A 19,279-nucleotide genomic window follows, 5' to 3' on the forward strand; every position below is an offset into this window, starting at 1 on the left:
TGTTGTCCCTCATGAGATATATATTCTGTTTGGTGGTATATCATTTTTGCGATCTATATATATTTGATTTGATGCCATCTATCATGTTATATTGGCACTTTTAGATACTTCCTAGGTTGTGCTACAACCTTGGGTATACTAGGTTTACTTTGCAAATCTAGGTGGTTTAAAACTGAATTTCGAGCAGGGGTGGACATATCATTGGTGCAGCGTGTGCGGCCTAAGAGGTACGGGAGCTAATTACCTCCAAAGCAGGTGGAAGTGTGCATTTTTAAGGATTTTGTTCTTGCATATGGGCCCTTTTCGCTCTGTGTCCACCAGTGGTTTTAAATATATATAACCATTAACAGCATCCATATGTATCTACTTGGCTGTGCATACAGTAGTTTGTATAGCCCTTCGGACACTAAAGAGCCTAAGTATCCTAAATTAGGCCCTACTATTGGCTCAGTAAGCCATGCCTCCCTGCGTTGCGCTATAGAAAACTTTTGTTACAAGAGATTTGATTGGATAATCCTTAGCCAATTGATTGCAATTAGGTTCTGATGCTGTGGAGGGGGCATGGCTGAGCCTTTAAGTGACCGGCGTCACTGTGGGGCCATTTGTATACAGTAAGTGCTATTCAGTGTCCTGCAGTTCACTTGATAGAGCAATCTTTTACTAAGTGTCATAAACATGCCAGCATGCAATCTCTAAGGCCTCTTTCCCACGTCCGTGAAAATCATGCACGTTTTTCACGGACGTGTCAAAGGTGCGTATTGCCCTCCGTGTGCCGTGTTTATGTTATCCGTGATAACACACAGAAAACAGAAACTTTCTGCTCACCTTGACGTCGCTGACCGTAGTGCTGAGCTACGGTCTCTGCTCCTGCCGCCTCCCCGCTGCTGCTGCTTCCGGCCCGCAGTGGAGTGAATATTCAATGAGCATAATGAGCGGGAGTCGGAAGCAAGGGACAGCAGTGGCAGAGACAGCAAGGACGGAGAAGGAGGAAATTCATTTTATTTCACAGGCGCGTGTGTTTTCTCTGGTGCGTGTCACACGGATCACATGCGGTCCATGTAACACCCGTGATACCGGAGAAAAATGGACATGTCTACGTGTGGAGCACACAAACACATGGTCCAAAGCAAAACACGCACGTGAGCGCAGACCCATTGATTTTAATGGGTCTACGTGTGTCCGTGTCTCCGGCACGTGAGGAAGCGAACCAAACATGTACTGGAGACACGGACGTGTGAAGGAGGTCTAACACATACAATAAATCATATACATGCAGTACCCAATTACCAATATGTGCATAATTTAGGCAGGAGTGTATCTATACAGTGCGGCCATAAAGCAGTATTGGCATCTGCAATAATTTTACTATGTTGTGGACAAAGCCAATTCAACAATGAGAGCTAAATCCATCTATTCTGTATAGGGTGGACTTTCTTGATCATGGGCTGATTCATACTAGTAATGTCAGGACAGTGTGTGGAAAGTAAAGAATATATGATTTGAAGCCATAATAAAAGTTCACACCTTATCTTATTATTGGAAGTGATAAAATCAGGGTATCAATATAGTGACTTCCACGTTGTGAGCGCATATCCCATTTATAGTATGTGAAGATGCATTTATCCATCATATGCCAATTTCCACCACCAAAATTAAAAATAGTTGTAAACTTTGAAATGCTACATTACAAATAATAAAATAACAAGAAAAAGTCCCTATAATAAATGTAGCCTAATAATAGGACCCTTATTCCACAGTCTGTGTAAACATGGATATTACTTGTGATAGTAGGCAGTGAGTCAGCTACTGATAAAATGATAAGCTAAGCAAACATGATGGAGTCTGTATGAAGTGGATGTCTTTTGTATGAGACATACCAATAAGTGTATTGGAATCCACGGTTTTGCTTTTATGAGATTTAACTCTTGTATTCTATTGTGTCTCCTGATGACTTGTTGAAATCTAAAAATGAAACCCGTTGAGATGAGACTCAGACCTTTATGTAGAGTGGAAACCAGAAGATTACATCCACTATCTAAAGACACATCTGCAGGTTTTTCTCACTATCTGACATGAGATCTAAATAAACCTTTCCCGTTTTATAGCTTTCAAAAGGAGTTATAGATAGTTAAAAGGAATCTGTCAGCAGTAAGTTTGATAACTTATCAGAGGACAACATAAGGTAGATTTTAATATAGAGATTTCAGCAATGCTTCTCTTGTCAAGGTCCATGGTGTTATTTACTTACAATGTTTGTTTTAGCACTAGCAGCTTATCATCACTGGACTACATTGCGTGGTGCAGGGCAGTCCGACACGCCCTCCTGCTTTGAATAGCAGATCCCTGTCAATTTACAAAGTCTATAGGGAGGCAGGGACAGCTCTCTGACCTCTGCTACATGGCTAATTCTAAAATATTTGATTGTGTCAGAACTGCTGCACCCAGTAATCTAAGTGATACATCATTGGATTCAGGTTCTCTTTGGCTGCATTTCGCTGCTCTCAGATGAGGTAGCAAGAAAACAAAAAAAATGTGTCACAAAGTTTTGCCACCTAGTCTGAGAGCAGTATAATGTAGGGGCAAAAATCCGGATTCCAGCGATGTGTCACTTACTGGGCTGCTTAGTGTAGTTTTGATAAAATCACTGATTAATCAGCAGTAGACTATCATTAGAGGACTACTTTGCCTGCTGCCAGGTAGTCCAGCATATTCATGAGCTCTGTATAACTGCTAGATCTGCAACAGAGAAAATATTGATTTTATCAAAATGACAGCAAAAAGCTCAGTAACTGACACATCGCTGGAATCAGGGTCTCTGCCTCTACATTATACTGCTCTCACATGGGCGAGCAAAAACCTGCTGACAGATTCCCTTTAATAGAGCAATGGTCACATTTGGTCAGTAATGCCTTATTCATAGTGATTTATTTATCATCTAGTGAATTCAGAGAATAGGTAGCACATATTTTTATTGGACAACCCCTTCAAGTTATTGATGAGATTAAAACTAAACATAATGATATCATGTCACAGAAATTGTGTCTGGTTGATGAACATTTTCTTAATAAGAATCTTGGTTGATATATTATATACTGTACCTTATTCATTGCATTCACAATTCTTCTTTGTTTAAGTCGTAAAGAATTTTTTTCTAGCTATAATTTTGCCTCTTATTTTCCTGGAAAACTAAAGAACATTATTATGATCTCATAATTTATTTATTTATTTTACCAAGTTTGAGTTTTCCCAGACCTGAGTTTTGAGATCTTGCCAAAATAATCTCCGAGATTCACTCACCAGAGTAAAACACATCTGTGTGAGAATAAAATAAAGACATAAATGTGTTCGTCTTCCTTTACCTAATTTGACTTAAAATTTGTCATACAGTTGATGAGCATCAAAACTACATTAATCAAAGAAAGACATTTTGCAAGTTGTAAATATAAAATCTATTATAAGGAGTAATCTCTCCAATTTTGGCGGCATGATTAACAACTGTAAAAGGCTGGACCAGTATCCTAAAAGTTTCCTCAGCCAACAATCGAATGCCGACGCGGCCCCATGGTGTAGTGGTCAAGACTCACGAGATGACATAATATCAGTAAATGCAAGAGGTAACCAGGAAGCTTCCGTTGGATCACCGGCCGATTAAGTTCATGGGATCTTTTTCTGGCTGCCGTAAAGTACCGACATGGATGCTGGTATAGGGTCCTGTGCATTTTTTGCCTCAAATCTAATGAGTAGTACTTACATTTCTGCAGGTAGAGGGTTGGACCGGCCCACTGCAGTAAAGACGACCTCCATTGAGCCCAGGTTGTGAGAGAATAATTTCATTTAGCCACCATATGGCCCTCACGAGATGACATAATATCAGTAAATGCAAGAGGTGACCAGGAAGCCTCCGTTGGATCACCGGCCGACTAAGTTCATGGGATCTTTTTCTGGCTGCCATAAAGTACCAAAGTGGATGTTGGTACAAGGTCCTGTGCATTTTTTGCCTCATCTCTAATGAGTAGTACATAAATGCCTGCAGGTATAGGGTTGGACCGACCCACTGGAGTTAAGACGACCTCCATTGCCCCCAGGTTGTGAGAGAATAATTTCATTTAGCCACCATATGGCCCTCACAAGATGACATAATATCACTAAATGCAAGAGGTGACTAGGAAGCTTTCGTTGGATCACCGGCCGGCTAAGAACCTGGGGTCTTTTTCTGGCTGCCAAAATGTACCAACGTGTATGCTGGCATAGGGTCCTTTGCATTTTTGACTCATCTCTAATGACTAATACATAAATTCCTGCAGGTATAGCGTTGGACCGGCCCACTGGAGTAAAGACGACCTCCATTGAGCCCAGGTTGTGAGAGAATAATTTCATTTAGCCACCATATGGCCCTATGGTGAAACTTCTTGTCCATTGTGGTAATGTGACATTGAAAATTGAAGTTTACAATGCAATAGACTATGAAAATATTTTACAGTGTAGCCAATATGATGATATGGTGGGATGCTGCAGCATCCAGTACAGCAGACTTGGTTGATCATGTACAATGCAGCAGCAGCCGGTATAGCAGACTTGACCAATAGGGTATAATGCAGGAGTGTCCAGTAACGCAGACTTGGCCAAGAGGATATGATGCCGCAACAGTTGGTACTATGAAATAGACAAGTGTAAGTAACAGCAGCAGCACATAAGAAAGAGACCTGTACAACTAGCAACGCATTTCTAGGAATAGACCACATTGTCCATGCACCTCTTATAAAGGGAGGGTGCCTTAAATACCTGGTGTCTCTTAGCCATAGGCTGAGAAGCACTTCCGGGTTACGGCACACTGGCCTTTTAAGAATAGAATGTACATGTGTGCGCAAGCCCTAAGTGTACTTCCAGGAGACCTGTACGGTGTGTTCAAGCCCTGGCATCATGCGGCAGGAAGCAGGGACGAGAAACCACTGCTGAATGGCCGGCAGGGGCAGGGCAGAGCGAGGACTCCAGTTCCTGCATTATAAAGGGCACATACTCGCCCAGAATATAAGTTCCACTTCTCTGTACTGGACATCTTCTTTAATTGTGACACAAGACAGTTATCAGTTCAAAAGAGATCACTGACTATATACTATAAGTAGGAAAACCTTTGTGAACAAATAAGTGCAGTAGTTTCAATCATCTTGCAACCACATTTTGGGTCAGAAGTGGAAAGTTCGTGCATTTAATTTTTGGTAACATGAATGTTCCAGCTGAAGTTCTTCATCCTGTTGATGATTCTCTCCATATATTATTGTGTTCAACCATCATGAGGTCAAAAAAGCCCTTGTGTCAACATCTCTTCATCAGTGTTCGGATGTTAGTTTGAAAAAGAGCTAACCTGGCGCTATGGGGCATCAGTTGGGACATTGTTGCACATATGGTGGTCCTGTCCAGTCCTGAGTGCCTTTTGGGAGGGGGTTCTTTGGGGGATTTGGAGGTAACAGGGATATCAGTTCCCAAGTCCCCAGAAGCAATCTTGCTGTATATGTTCCCCATGTCCAAGTCCAAATACAAAAAATCCTTTCTGAGACATTTACTAAAAGCTGCAAAAACAGTGATCTCCCAGCATTGGAGGTCCCTGGACCCCCCCATCTTTGGAGGAATGGTGTTCAGAGATCTCACTGACCCACCGAATGGAAACTTTGATCACCCATTCTCAGCAAGAGTTGGATTTTGTCGCCAAGAAATGGTTTCACTGGGAGGCCTTCCTCTCCTCCCCGTATACCACTCTGTATCACATTGCCCTAATCCAGGCAGTCTCTAATTCCCAGGACGTGAATTGAAGAAGGTCTCTGACCGCAACATTTTCACAACTGGATTAGACAAATAAATTTGCTTTTTTAACCATTGGAGAGCCTCGTTTACTGACTACTACTATTACAGTTTTAGAACCTACCAATGCACCCTAATTTTGCCAGAAGTGACATGTTATTTCTACAATCGAACACTGATCATGGGCATGGGTAGATGCGATCTGCTGTGGAGGAGATCCAGAATGCAGCAGGTCCTGATTGTGTGCACATACACGAAAGTGGGCTTTACACACAGCGACATCACTAGCGATGTCACTCGTGAAAGCATCTGCCCCGTCGGTTGTGCGTCACGGGCAAATCGCTGCCCGTAGCGCACAACATCGCTAACACCATTCACATGTACTTACCTGCCTAGCGATGTCTCTGTGTCCGGCGAACCGCCTCCTTTCTAAGGGGGCAGTTTGTGCGGTATCACAGCGGCGTCACTAAGCGGCCGCCCAATAGAAGCGGAGGGGCGGAGATGGGCGGCCGGAACATCCCGCCCACCTCCTTCCTTCTTCATTGCCGGCGGCCGCAGGTACGATGTAGTTCTTCGTTCCTGCGGTGTCACACGTAGCGATGTATGCTGCCGCAGGAACGACGAACAACCTGCGTCCTGCAACAGAAACGATAATTGGGATTAGAGCGACCGGTCAACGATCAACGATTAGGTAAGTAATTTTGATCGTTTAATGGTCGTTCGTGCGTTTCCCACGCAACGACATCACTAACAAGGCCGGATGTGCGTCACGAATTCCTGTAACTCCAACGACATCTCGTTAGCGATGTCGTTGCATGTAAAGCCCGCTTTAGACATTGCTATTTCGGCAACCACTTACTATACATCTTATTTGCATTAATTCAACGGACTACAATGCACAAAATTACAATGTATTTCCTTATTCAACTCAATTGTAGACTATGTTTCCATGTCTAAGTAGAGAAGATGTCTGATTGTCTATAGGCAACTCTTGCCTTTCCTATGTGTTCTTTTCCTTGTGTCTGCACTTTTTGGATTGGATTTGTGCCGAGCTGTGTTGTAATTAACGATTCTAGTAGTGGATTACATTAATCTCAGATAAAAATAATTTGTACAGTATTTAAGTTCAGCTGTAGAAACCAGTAAGAAGCTTGGAGGGATAAGAAAGTGAAAAATGTAAAAAAATAATAGTGTTAAAGTTCATGTTGAATCAAATCTCCATTTATATTAATTAATAAATGTTTAGTAGGTCAAGTGGATGATAAACGTTAATTAAATCTGAAAGTTTTGAAAAACATATTAGAAACACAAAGGAGACTCAATGGCAGGGAAGGAACATTTGGAGATCGAGCAGTAGCTGTCACCTCCTGCTGGGGCTGGCTGGTCCTCCGCCATAAAAGATGATTATTAAGTATTATTGCTGATACATTATTGTAAGCTAGTACTTAAAGTTACATCTCCGTTCAAAGCTTAGTTCTAATCTGTTCAGATGGATCTTAAAGACTTAAATAACATAAAAAAAATTGATTGACTAAAAATGGAAATCATACCCGATCGCTATTACCAATGATTATTTTTATTTGTAGAGCGTTACTTTGTCATCTAAAGATGAGTTACCGTAATTTGTGAAAATTTCCATCTTTGAGGGTTTGTATTTTAGCATTTCATGGGCCCTCTATAGATAGAAAATTAACTTTTGTTCCATGTTTTTCTAAAAATACCCAAATGAAAAAGTACACCTTTAGGTCTCCTGAAAAGGGCACAACTTTTTATGAAAAGTCAGCCTTGAACTTCCAGTGGGATCCCGGCATTGATCCCATAATCCTCTGTGGCCTATTAGCATGAGATCTCAAGTTTTATTGTAAGATCTTGCGCTTTGCCCTAATACTCTGCACTGCCACATCCTTTACTAGGCAGTGACCATATAGTGATATCATTTTAAGGCCCAGTCCCACACAACGATTTACCAGCGATCCCGAAAACGATGCGACCTGATAGGGATCGCAGGTAAGTCGCTGGGAGGTCGCAGGTGAGATGTCACACAGTCAGACCTTACCAACGATGCAGGAACAATACAGGTCGCAGTAGCGACTTGTATAACGATCTCAGCAGTCACTGTGGCCCTATCACACAGTGTCAAAGACAGCGATGTGTCCTGCCCAGCAGGACATCGCCTTTGAAGAAAATGGCCTGGACCATTCTGCAATGACTAGAGATCTCACAGCAGGGGCCTGATCGCTGGTAGGTGTCACACATAAGACCGCTAACGGGATCGCTACTGCGTCACAGAAACCGTGACTCCGCTGCGATCTTGCTAGCGATCTCATTATGTGTTACGGTATCTATAGAGCTTATGTTTACACTGTGATAGGGGCCATGATGTTTGTGGGATTCCACTCTATATGCAAAGATCATACAGTACAACCTAGCAGATTGGGCCTCTTGCTAGAAAATTGGCCATTTTGGGGGACATTAGGGAGTGTTGTGCCCAGTTTTGTCATTAGCTTCTATTTAGAAAAAGCGCCAGTCTGGGGCTGACAACTCTTTTATTAAATATAAAATGACAGCCCTAAACAAGTAATGGGTACTCTGATGAGAAAAAGGGTAACAATGTTTTGAACTTTTGACTTTCAGGCTCCATATCTCACCATCTACTACAGCTTTGAATGTGAGATTACCTTCATTTTATAGAAAATCATCTTGGTTATCTCATACATAAACTTGACTTGTAATTTTTTAGCAAAGGATTAGTTATGCAGATTCTTGTCACGTCACTGCATTGTTAGTGTTTTGCTCCTAAAAATCAAACAAAATGTTTATTTTGTTAGCATTATGTAAACTCACTTATGGCTTTCAACAATGCTTGAATCCTTTTTGTCATGCTCTCTATTAGATTCAGGCAAGTCATAAACAAAATCTGATCCCAGGTCTATTCTACACATTCCCAATATTGGTGCATACTGGTCGACTCACTTGGGTATATATACAATTCTACCCACAAATGTTTAGGTTGAGGTCTGAAGCCTTTATTGTAATTGAACCATTTCTTTGCCAATATTTTTAAAATAAGTACAGTTTGGAATGTTTAGTGCTGTAGTGCACATTTGGTGCTGCTTTTTGTTTTTTCTTCATTGAATTGGTCGGTGGTTGACCTCCACCTTGCTTTGCACCCCAATTTGGGATGTATTCCATCTGTCTAGATTTTGGCGGTTGGTGACTGTTCACATTAAGTCATCAGGCTTTGTCCACAGGCTATTTACTTCATGCAGCATTTGCTTGGACCTGTCCCGCCCACAGCCATGACTCAGTCATGGGTACGGGATTGAAATAGACCAGGTGAGTGCTGCTAAGAGCAGTTCTACTATTCATATGTGAGGCCGTATGGCACATTTTATAAAAATATTTTAGTGTAGGACTGCTTCAAATGAGATTTGCCGTGACGTGGCGAAGCAGCTCAAGAAATTGCAATTTTTTGCCAAAAATCTCAAAATTTTTAAAATAAGTACAGTTTGGAATGTTTAGTGCTGTAGTGCACATTTGGTGCTGCTTTTTGTTTTTTCTTCATTGAATTGGTCGGTGGTTGACCTCCACCTTGCTTTGCACCCCAATTTGGGATGTATTCCATCTGTCTAGATTTTGGCGGTTGGTGACTGTTCACATTAAGTCATCAGGCTTTGTCCACAGGCTATTTACTTCATGCAGCATTTGCTTGGACCTGTCCCGCCCACAGCCATGACTCAGTCATGGGTACGGGATTGAAATAGACCAGGTGAGTGCTGCTAAGAGCAGTTCTACTATTCATATGTGAGGCCGTATGGCACATTTTATAAAAATATTTTAGTGTAGGACTGCTTCAAATGAGATTTGCCGTGACGTGGCGAAGCAGCTCAAGAAATTGCAATTTTTTGCCAAAAATCTCAAAATTTTTAAAATAAGTACAGTTTGGAATGTTTAGTGCTGTAGTGCACATTTGGTGCTGCTTTTTGTTTTTTCAGCTTTGAATGTGAGATTACCTTCATTTTATAGAAAATCATCTTGGTTATCTCATACATAAACTTGACTTGTAATTTTTTAGCAAAGGATTAGTTATGCAGATTCTTGTCACGTCACTGCATTGTTAGTGTTTTGCTCCTAAAAATCAAACAAAATGTTTATTTTGTTAGCATTATGTAAACTCACTTATGGCTTTCAACAATGCTTGAATCCTTTTTGTCATGCTCTCTATTAGATTCAGGCAAGTCATAAACAAAATCTGATCCCAGGTCTATTCTACACATTCCCAATATTGGTGCATACTGGTCGACTCACTTGGGTATATATACAATTCTACCCACAAATGTTTAGGTTGAGGTCTGAAGCCTTTATTGTAATTGAACCATTTCTTTGCCAATATTGACGTATGCTCCGGGTCATTGTACTGTTGTCTGCTTCACAGTTCCTTCAATTTCTCGATCCGTTAACCCCTTTGTCCCTTATTTCTTCCAGACCTATTTGCATCCATCAGAGCCTAATCTATTAACATTTGTCTCATCGTTCCAAGTCACCCGCTTCCAATCTTTTACTGTCCACTTTTAGTACTTTTTTGCAATTTGAGTCGAAGCTTCTTATGACGATATTAAAGTTGAGGCTTCTTCACCTTTTTTCAGGACACTATTCCAGACTCTTGTAACGTGCATCACATGGTGCTTGCATGGACGTCGGTGATCTCACTATTACGAAGCATACGAGCCATCTCCCCTTTCGTGTTTGTTGTACCAAACATTATAGACCTTGTAATGTGACAATTTATTCACTTCGATATTTTGCCTGGACGTGCCTTTTTTAACTTTTGAATGGATGGATGTCCTTCAGTTCGTACTCTTCAAAGTGTCATAGCACTCACATGGTCAAGTTTGATCATTTTCTTGGCCGAGAGACAGTTATTGATGAGCTGGGTGATGCTGTTCCTCTTTTCTTAGGAAATCTTCATGACTGCTCCTCGATTTGAACCAGTGACCTCTCATTTGGGAATCAACCTAATAACATACTGAACTATTAAGGAATGTGAGAACAGGTTGTAAATTGCAGTAATAAGATTTTTCCACCACCAAGAGCAGTAACAATGCAGTGACTTGACAAGAATCTGCATAACATATAATAGCTGCAAGTCAAATTTTATATATGAGATAGCCAAGATGACTGTCTGTAAAATCAGGTAGTCTTATGTCTGAAGCTGTAGCTGATGGTGAGATATGGAGCCTAAAAGTCAAAAGTTCAAAACATTGTTTGCCATTTACTTGTCAGTATACGCTTTAAAATTAATTTGCAATGTGAGTCTTAAGGGTGCTTTACATGCTGCGACATCGCTAACGATATATCATCGGGGTCATGTCGTTAGTGACGCACATACGGCGGCATTAGCGACATCGCAGTGTGTGACACCAAGGAGCGACGATCAACGATTGCAAAAGCCTCAAAAATCGTTGATCGTTGACACATCGCTGATTTTCATAATGTCGTTGCTGCTGCAGGTACAATGTTGTTCGTCGTTCCTGCAGCATCACACATCGCTATGTGTGACACCGCAGGAATGACGAACATCTCCTTATCTGCGTCCACCGGCAATGAGGAAGGAAGGAGGTGGGCAGCATGTTCCGGCTGCTTATCTCTGCCCCTCCTCTGCTATTGGGCGGCCGCTTAGTGACGTCGCTATGACGCCGAACGCACCTCCCCCTTGAAGGAGGGATTGTTCTGCAGCCACAGTAACGTCGTTGAAAAGGTATGTGCGCGTGACGCTGCCGTAGCGATAATGTTCGCTACGGCAGCGATCACCAAATGTCACACAAACGACGGGGGCGGGTGCTATCGTGCACGACATCGCTAGCTATCGCTAGCGATGTCGCAGCGTGTACAGCACCCTTAAGTCTATGACTAATGACGTCGTCGGAGCTAGAAACGCTTAAGCTTTAATGATAATTCATGGATTTACCTTTTTATATGGGTTTTTTCATAAAAAAATTTTTTTATTTTACCAGGATGGATGTGCCGTTCATTCACCTTTCTTGGACTAATGTGGGTTTTACTTTAGTTGGAATGTTTTTATTGTTAATAGCTCAAATTTTATATAAAATGTGTGCATTTCAATGGCTGAGACCCAAATCTCTCTATTATACATTTGATCTCTCGCGCAAATAATCTTGTACGTTAGCATGTGTTAGAATTGTATTATGTTCCACAAAGGCCTATTACACAATGATCTCTGCAATCATTTAATACCGTCAGTGTCAAAGATCCCAGTTTGCCTTTTCATAGTGCAATAATTGTTCTGGAATATGATCTGTTGTTACGGACTTGATTTCATTCTGCAGCAAAGTTTGCTTTATTTGGCCTGTTGCCTAACTAATTGATGTGCTGCAGATGTAACATTGATGGATATAGTCACTCCTCATTGCAGCTATGGGAGGTCGTATAAGGTCTTCCTTACACAGACATGTTGTACATATGATATTGGAACACACACAAGGAACAAGTTCAGCATGTTGTATTCAGTCCAACAAACTTCTATACTAGTAGCTCAGCAATTTGCAGAAGTAGTATACAGAACCTTAGATATGGAATTACAGCCCAAATGGGTATTTAAAACTAAACGGGAGGCTTGTGGACTAAGAAAACACGTTTCAAGTGTTCAGACTGCTTACAAAATAGTATAAAAAAGGCTATATTGAGGTGTCCCCCATAGTTCCAAGTCCAACTTTTCCTAACCTAGTCCCCGCTTGTGTCCTCTTCCCATTCCTTTCGCAACACATCAGAAATAGTCAGAAATCAATAAAGTCTGTTACCTAAAGTGTCTCTGACAATATTGGCAAAGCCTTCCCTAGGTTTTAGACCATCAAAGACACACCAGGTGACATATTTAAAATGGTATTCTCAAGTTCTAAAATTGCTTTAGTTAGTTTGACCCTAAGGAAATAAGTAAGTAGTTTGTAATTGACTTGACATGGTATAAAGAAGTGGAGAACCTATCAGCATCCACTCTTTACAGCTTATGGATACATAATGCACTGTGACGGTGTTTATGTGGTTTGGGTTGTTACATGGCCATAGGAAGTTGCTGTCTATTCGTTAGGCAGATAGGGAAGTGTACTGAAGAGAGCCAGACCTACGGTCTTATAGTTAGCAGATCAGCATAGTAACAGGTGGTGTGTGTAAAGAAAGGAGAACATGCACAGATATCAGGTTTTTAAGTAAATCAGGATTACTTCTCATCAGTTTGTTCAGTAAAGAAAAGTTCATTTTCGATCTCTGGTCTCCAACATTCATCTCAATCTTGTTGTGTCCTGGCCTGCTATGCCAAGAGGCAGCATACTGTCTGCAGTGGCATATCACTAAGTAATAGCATACACACCAAGCCAGGATCCCCGAGACAAGGATTCGGTTCCTGGCATAGCCAAGCCCACCTTTACAGTGGCTTCCAGACACTGGCTGAGAGTGTTAAGTGGGTGGCTACCTTCCAGGAGATGAGTTAAGGCTTAGCATACTAGTCAGTTCTCTCTAGTTTGTTGATTTCTATACAGCAGTTAGTTGCTCCCCATATCTCCGCTCTCTCAGCTTCTGAAGAGATGCAGTTATATGTCATTAGCCAACATCTTTCACAGGAGGTCAAGAAATCATGTCTCTCAGATCTCACTGTCCAAACTTGTGTTCTTGTTCAAATGCCCTGTTATTTCAGTGTGTGAATGCAGTGAAAGCTGTGTAGAGTCCAGAACAAACCCCTGTTAGCTAAATGTCTTATAACAGAACTTGTGCTGAGCTTTACTATTTTAGTTCTAACGAGTGCTGACACTCAAGGCCCTCCTCCTACCCTGCTAGAAACCAGGAAGTGAAAGAGACTGAAAAGCTGTGTGATGCTCAAGAGACAACATGAGAATAGTCCCTTAACAGCTGCAGCCATATGCATAAATGGGTGCTTTTGGCTGTATGGCTGGATAATGAGTGCTTCACTTTCTCAATTGAATATATTAAGCTAAATCACCTTGGTTATGTGACATAATGGAACAAAAATAATCAAGTTCTCTACCCTGTGCCACCTGTTTTCTTACTCATCTCTTTTCTCCTCCATTTCTTTTTTTTCTGTTCTTTTCCTACTCTTTTTTTCCCTATTATATCATTAGTTTATAAGCAATGAAGTCATGCCTTTAACCTGGTTATTCCACATGGACTTCAAGCTTCAATTATCTGACGTAATCTACCTTCGAAAGATGCCGTTGGCCCATAGCATCACATAAGCTAATGTAAACTATACAAAGATGAAAAGTCATGAATATGACTGCAAACTTTTTGCCTATTGTCAGTGGTACTCTCCCCTTTGTACGGGAGATACGCTACTGATGATTACTTTTTAGGCCATACAAAAAAGTGTGTTCAACTAATGAAAAAGTTCAGCAGCTACTTGCTGCCATATTAACACTGGCAAATAATCAAATGCTCATTAAACTATTTTTTATGGGACATAGTACAAGTTTTTCAGTCACTCTTCTACTTGAAATAGGATGATAAACTATATATGAAACCAGAATCTAAGTATATTGATGCTCCAAATTTATGCCTGTTGGACCTTCATTTATACTTTTTTTTTTTCTGAACAGCACTGTCCTTTATGAATGCTGCCCTGGCTACATGAAAATGAATGGTCAACAAGGATGTCCTGCAGGTACAGTATGACAGTTATTACATTTAGGATTTTTAGGTTCCTAATGTATCATCTGACTGTTAAAGTGGTTGGCCACTACTTTAACACTGATTGCCTATCCTTAGGATAGGTTAGACAATGTCTGATCGGCCGAGGTCCAACACTCTGTACCCCCATCAATCAGCTACTCTCAGTCCCGGTGGCCGCAGCCGGTAGCTGGAAATGCCCAGTTTCAGAGCTGCTCCATCTTCTGATAGCAAATTCTTATTCAAATTAATAGCAGGTGGATGTGCAGTACCTGGTAGCAGCTGCTATCATGGGACAGAGTAGCTCCGTAACTGAGCACTTCCGGGTTGCCTGCTGCCGTCACTGGCATCAGGAGCAGCTCATCGGTGGGAGTGTCCGGTGTCGGACCTCGGATGATCAGATATTGATGACCTAAGGCCATCAACGTTAAAGTAATAGCCAACCTCTTTAATTTCATGTTTTATTTATTGCTAGAATTATTTCTAAGCTTGTATTATCTGAATAATTCACAGCAATGACGTCTTAATCTAGATTATGAAGGTCCTATTGTTAACATTCCATAGTTTGTCCAGCACAAATAAATGCCTACAGAACTACTGTCATGATTGACTCCTGGCTCAGCTGGAGCTGAGCCTTTTTTTAGTTTCACTTCTGATGCAAGTCATGTTAGGGGTTAATCCTTTCTGCCTCGTTCTGGAGGTCAGGCTGCTTTATTAGGGCACTGTTTCTCTTGGACTTCGCCAGTGATACTTCTGGCTGTGCTGTGTTCTGCTCTTGAGGGACCTGTTGTCTGCCCTGCCCCCTCCTGACCTCCGTGTTCACCTGACCTGTTAACCTCCTCTGTTGACTGTTTCCATCAGTGTCTATCCCGCTGTCTCCCTGTTCGTTCCTTATCTGTTTACCTTGATTCTGTCTTGTCTTCCCACTCCCCCTCGCTTCTAGGCTCTGATTTCCTGGCTACTGACTATTTGCTTCCCTCTGACTACGTTTAGACTTTGCCCTTGTGTACTTACAAGACCGCATGTTGTGACACGGCTTTCTGACGATTCTACTGCCATCTGGTGGGCTTGACTAGTATTACCTCTGCTAGGGAATTCCCTGCTCATACGTTTCCTCCACTTTTACGCCCCCTAGTGGTTTACCAGCTAACTACCTTCTCAGATAGTTTCAGGAATCCTCTCAGTCCCACATTACTGCGCTGTACTGCTATTGTACATCTTAGAGTACAGCGTGACAACTACCACATCCTTTATTGTAACATCCAGCAAGTAAGAGCTTACTTATGATTAGTGCCGACCATTCCAATTTTTTTTTCCATGGTACAAGTTGCTATAAATCATCTCTAAAAGTAAAACAATTTGTCTTTTACTTAGCAAATGCCCCTCATGTTGGCAGAAAATATTCTAACCTTATCATTGATTGTGTCATGATTGCAAGGCCTCGGTTCCACTTGCGCATAGCTTGCGATGCGAGAGTATTAGAAGTGATATGCTAATGTCCCTGTGCTGCGAGCGGGAGCTGAGAGTCATGCGACTGTGATCTGATCTTGCGATCATATCACAGCTGCGGAGGAGAGGGAGGGAGCACTTTCTCCCCTTCTCCTCCGCTACCTGTTTCTGCATATATATCGTACTGCACTCGGATTACATGTGAGTGCACTGCGATGTTTCACACGTTCCCATAGACTTGTATGGGAGTGCATGAGCCGAGACTCGCATGCTGCAATTCATTACGCATGCCGATATGGCATGAAAAATCAATCACAGATGGATACAGACCCATAGTTTTGCACTGGTCCAATGTTTTATCGGAATGCAGTCGTCCATGTGGAACAGAGGCCTAACAGTCTGTTGCATAATTTGTTTTTATTGAGAATTTGAACAGAATAAAAAGGACATTTTATTAATCTACATAGTGCAGTTGCTGTAATAACAAGGTTTTTAATTTGATGAGTGATAAGATCGAGAACAAGGTTTCCACTTTTTTTTATTTCTGGCAATCCACCTTTGATTATGATTCTATTGCACAAATATAAAAATAAACATTTTTCATTAAAACATTTTAGGTTTATTTGCCTTCAACTCCTATGCAGTCCTAAGTGTCTACAGGGAATTAGTCTGCAAAGACGCCTTATTATCAAACCAAAGTGGTCCACAAAAAATCAGAAACATGTCCGTTTTTGATCAGAGTTATAGGGATAGTCCCATCTCCAAGATCTTATCCCACTATGTAGTAGGTGTAATAATAATAATAATAATAGTAAATACCTCCAATTGGAAATGTAATATAGTTCTCCTGATTAGCTATGTCTCTTACCTCATGGGCAGGGCGTTACAGTAGCATAGGTATCCATGGTTATGGCCACTCGTAACCTAAGCTGCAATGCCCTGCACATGAGGTAAGAGACATGGATATATCAGTAGAACTATGCTACATTTCTAATTGGAGGTATTTGCTAATATTATTATTATTATTACACCTACTACATGCTGGGCTAGGATCTTGGAGATGGGAATAACCCTTAGAGGATCAAAATTAGCCATACAAGTCTATGGGTCCATGAAAATCACAAACTGCACCCGGATGACATCAGTGTATAAACCGTGTGCACTCTCATTGATTAACACTGCAATGAATCTTTGTAATTTATTTATTTATTTCATACTAGCTGTAGCACCCGGCATTGCCTGAGATATTAACTGTCTCTCTGTTTCTCTCCCAGTCTCTGTCTGTCTCTGTCTCTATCTCTGTCTCTTTCCATGTCTGACTCTCTCTCTCTTTCCCGGTCTGTCTCTCTATCTCCTTCCCTGTCTCTCTGTCTGCCTCATTCCCTGACTGTCTCTTTGTCTCTTTCCCTGTCAGTCTCTCTGTGTCTTTCCCTCTCTTTCTCTATCTTTTTCCAGTCTGTCTCTCTATCTCTTTCCCTGTCTCTCTCTTTCCCTGTCTGTCTCTCTATCTCTTTCCCTGTCTCTCTGTCTGTCTCTTTCCCTGTCTGTCTCTCTGATCACTGATGACATCACTGATGAAACAAATGGTAACAAACTGACACACGGAGCAAAGACTGATGAAACTTGGATCCAGAACACTAAACAACCATTTGTGTTTTTACGTATGAGAAAAATCACAACCGTGTGAATGAGGCCTTATCGATATATATCTAATACATGTTTTCTCTTCAAAACCAGTTGCTCCTATTGACAACGTCTATGGCACTCTTGGGATTGTGGGAGCCACATCGACTCAAGACTACTCTGATCGGTCAGACCTGAGGAAGGAGATTGAAGGAGTCGGTTCTTTTACCTTTTTTGCACCCAGTAATGATGCCTGGGACTTGCTGGATCCTGTAAGCACATTCATTGGTTCTGATAAAAAAATATTAAGAAAAATTCCAATGACAGCAAAAATGTTTGAAAACTATTTTTGTTTTTATATTTTAGGAGATTCGCTCATCACTGCTGAGCAATGTGAACATTGAATTGCTTAATGCCCTGCATTATCACATGCTTGATAAGAGAATGCTGACCAAGGATCTTAAGAATGGAATGACCCTTACCTCCATGTTCAACAACCAACCTCTTCTGATACATCACTATACTAACGGGGTACGTGTAACTTTATAGTTCTTACAGAATTTCAGTGCATTGGTAATTTGATTATAATATATTATATAAATGTCATTAAAAATGGCCTAGCATTTAAATAATGGTTTAAAAGTTAAATGTAATGTTTACAAATTTTTGCCAATTTTATTTTATTTTATTTTTTATATAAAATTTTTAAATATTTTTATTTTCCATATAACAATCTGTATTTAAAAACATATATAAATCTTATTATTTTCACACTCATCACTGGAGCTTTTCTAGACTCATACTTCCTATTCTTTCAGAAAATGCACATGTACATTAGCAGCAATAGAGTAACGCAGACACTGGCCTTTTCATTGAAGTATCTAATGAGTGTGTGCAAAGGTCATCATGACCATTAGAAATGCAGCGTGACCTTTGACATCACCTACTGTGATTGGTGGATGTGTCTCTACAATATATAGAGTTATTTGTTTTGGGGTTTTTTTCTGTTTGAGAATGAGACCTTTAATAAGTTTCTTTTTAAAGAATAGAATGTATAAGTCTAAAATAGCCCCTGTGGCCAGTGTGAAAATGTCACATTTTTTCTATTTATTTTCAACAGATTTGTAAGTGAAAGAAAATAAATAGGGATGATCGAATACTTCGATTATTCGGCTTCGCGAATATTTTCCGAATACCTCGCCGCTATTCGACTATTCGCGAATATTCGATGCGCAATGTAAGTCTATGGGAAACCCAAATAACAACTATTCGGAACTATTCGGGCTTCCCATAGACTTACATTAGAACAAAAAAAGAAGAAAACGACCAACCGTCCAATTGATGTGAAAACATATAGTAATTATTTATTGATCAGTGCAAAGGTGGACATACAGATAAATGAGTTAAAAGAAGCACAACCAGGAAAACCAGCAATATGGCAATTACACATATAAATCCCCAGACTGATACAGGCACCATAAATACAATGGCAATCAGCAAAAACTGGACATATATGAGTCCAAAAGAGTTGGAAGACACATGGTTAAATTTAATTAAGGAATTATTTCCATAAAAATTATTGCCTATATAATAATTGATCTTACCATGTGACTATCTTAATACACCATATGAAATATAACCTCCATGTAACCTAATATCCAATTCTCACAGAGGACATATATACTGGTGCCTGCACAATCATATAGGGGCCACGTGG

The 19,279-nt window shown here is 40.8% G+C and overlaps 1 protein-coding gene across 3 annotated transcripts in view; it reads left to right on the plus strand.

Moving 5' to 3' along the window:
* The window catches only part of POSTN (periostin), a 111,758-nt gene that overhangs the window by 24,996 nt on the left and 67,483 nt on the right, over nucleotides 1-19,279 (plus strand). For all 3 annotated transcript variants that reach the window (XM_075337314.1, XM_075337316.1, XM_075337315.1), the window contains exons 3-5: nucleotides 14,421-14,485; nucleotides 17,677-17,834; nucleotides 17,929-18,093. In XM_075337314.1, the coding sequence (XP_075193429.1) occupies nucleotides 14,421-14,485; nucleotides 17,677-17,834; nucleotides 17,929-18,093 (388 nt within the window). The remainder of the gene's footprint in view (nucleotides 1-14,420; nucleotides 14,486-17,676; nucleotides 17,835-17,928; nucleotides 18,094-19,279) is intronic.

This window comes from Anomaloglossus baeobatrachus, chromosome 2 (assembly GCF_048569485.1).
Source record: "Anomaloglossus baeobatrachus isolate aAnoBae1 chromosome 2, aAnoBae1.hap1, whole genome shotgun sequence".
Taxonomy (NCBI): Eukaryota; Metazoa; Chordata; class Amphibia; order Anura; family Aromobatidae; genus Anomaloglossus; species Anomaloglossus baeobatrachus.